General features: G+C 75.1%; 1 protein-coding gene across 1 annotated transcript; it reads right to left on the reverse strand.

Moving 5' to 3' along the window:
• Positions 1-315: 315 nt before the first annotated feature.
• ATOH1 (atonal bHLH transcription factor 1) lies at positions 316-1,203 on the reverse strand. Its single transcript, XM_069854872.1, has one exon. It carries the CDS (start codon positions 1,201-1,203, stop codon positions 370-372), a length of 834 nt encoding a protein of 277 aa, XP_069710973.1. The 3' UTR covers positions 316-369.
• Positions 1,204-1,770: the final 567 nt, after the last annotated feature.

Here is a 1,770-nt window from a genome sequence, read left to right on the forward strand (position 1 = left end):
AGGACAAGATAGTGCGTTATTTACATTTGTGTGTGTGATTTTTTTTTTCCCCACGGCAATAGGACCCGGGGTGGGATCGGTGTCCCGTGTGTCAGTGGCTCCGCACTGCGAGGGGGCGTGTTGGCAGGAGGGAACAACGACTTCTAGGCAAAAGAAACTTTAACAGTGGTAACTAACAAATAAAATAATAGTAATAAAGGACTCCCAACCGACCCTGGCGGATAGGGCGGGGGCGGCCCGCCCCTAAGAGCCGTTCCCCGGGCAAACCCGGGAACCGGCCGGGGGTGGGAGAAGAGGGGGCGGATTTCGAGGCGACCGAGGGGACCCGAGTCCGTGCTCCGAGGGGCGCTGGGGACGGCGCCCCCCGCCCTAGCTGGCCTCGTCCGAGTCGCTGTAGTGGGAGCGGGGCGAGAACTCCCCGTCGCTCCGGTGGGACCGCGGCGACGTTTTGCTCCTGTCGAGCGGCGGCTGCCCGGGCTGCGGCACCAGCAGGGCGGGCGAAGGCGCTCTCTGCCCCATCTCCGCGAAGGACGGGAAGCGCAGCGGGTCGAGCTGCGCGGGCGGCGGGGCGAAGCGAGTCCTGCCGTGCCCGGGGGGAGAGGCTCTGGGCGGGCCGGGCTGCGGCGGCTGCTGCGGCGGCGGCGGTGGCGGCACCGGGGCGACGCGGGGCGGCTCGAAGGCGGCTTTGCCGGGGGCTTCGGCGGCGTCGGGGCCGTGCAGCAGCTCGGCCAGGGCGCTGATGTAGATCTGCGCCATCTGCAGCGTCTCGTACTTGGAGAGCTTCTTGTCGTTGTTGAACGAGGGGATGACATTGCGCAGCTGGTCGAAGGCGTGGTTCAGCCCGTGCATCCGCCGCCGCTCCCGCGCGTTCGCCGCCAGCCGCCGCTGCTTCTGCACGCCGAGAGCCTGCGCCCCGCCGCCGCCGCCGCCCCGCGCCCGCCCGCCGCCCCGCGCCCCGCCGCCCCGCGACGCGACGCCTCGCTCCGTCCCTTCGTCGTCGTCGTCGTCGTCGTCCCCGTCCCCCTCCTCCTCCTCCCCGGGCAGCAGGTAGCGCGGCGAGGCGGCGGGAAGGCGCGCGGCGCAGCACGCGCCCAGCCAGCCCGCGCCGAACCCGCAGCCGCCCGGCGGCGGCCCAGGGGGAAGCTCGGGCGGCCCGGGCTCGCGCCCGCCCTCGGGCCACACGGCGCGCGCGGGCAGGCTCATGGCTCCGGCCGGCGCGGGGGCCGCTCACCCATAGGACGGTGGCGAGGGGGGGAAAGCGAAAGGAGGGGCAGAGCAGGGCAGAGCAGAGCCGGCTCTCACCGCCGCCGCCGCGCTGCCCGCCCGCCTCGCGCGTGGCGCCCCGACGTCTCCGGTGTCGGCTCGGGCGCCGCGCGCCCCCCCTTTAAGCAGCGGCACGCGCCGGGGGGACACCTCCCCCCTCCTCGCCCGCCTCCTCCCTCGCGCCCCACCCCTCCAACTCGCGCCGGTCGCGTGTCGGCGCGGCCAATGGCGCGCGCCCGCGCGGGGGGCCCGGCGCGTGCGGGGAGCCAATGGAGCGCGGGGCGCGGCGGCGAGAAGCCGAGGGCGGGGGGGCGGAGGACGGGGCGGGGGGGGGGAAGGCGGGCGGAGCCGGCGGCACGCGCGGCGAACCCCGCCCCGCCCCGCCCGGTGGAGGCGCGAGCCGGGCTGGAGAGGCCGCCCCGCGCGCGCGTGGGTGTCCCCGGGGAGTCCCGTCACCCCCTCCCTTCCCGACCCCTCCGCCGGATCCCCCCGCTCCCTTCTCCAGAC

This window comes from Phaenicophaeus curvirostris, chromosome 4 (genome assembly GCF_032191515.1).
Source record: "Phaenicophaeus curvirostris isolate KB17595 chromosome 4, BPBGC_Pcur_1.0, whole genome shotgun sequence".
Classification (NCBI taxonomy): domain Eukaryota; kingdom Metazoa; phylum Chordata; class Aves; order Cuculiformes; family Cuculidae; genus Phaenicophaeus; species Phaenicophaeus curvirostris.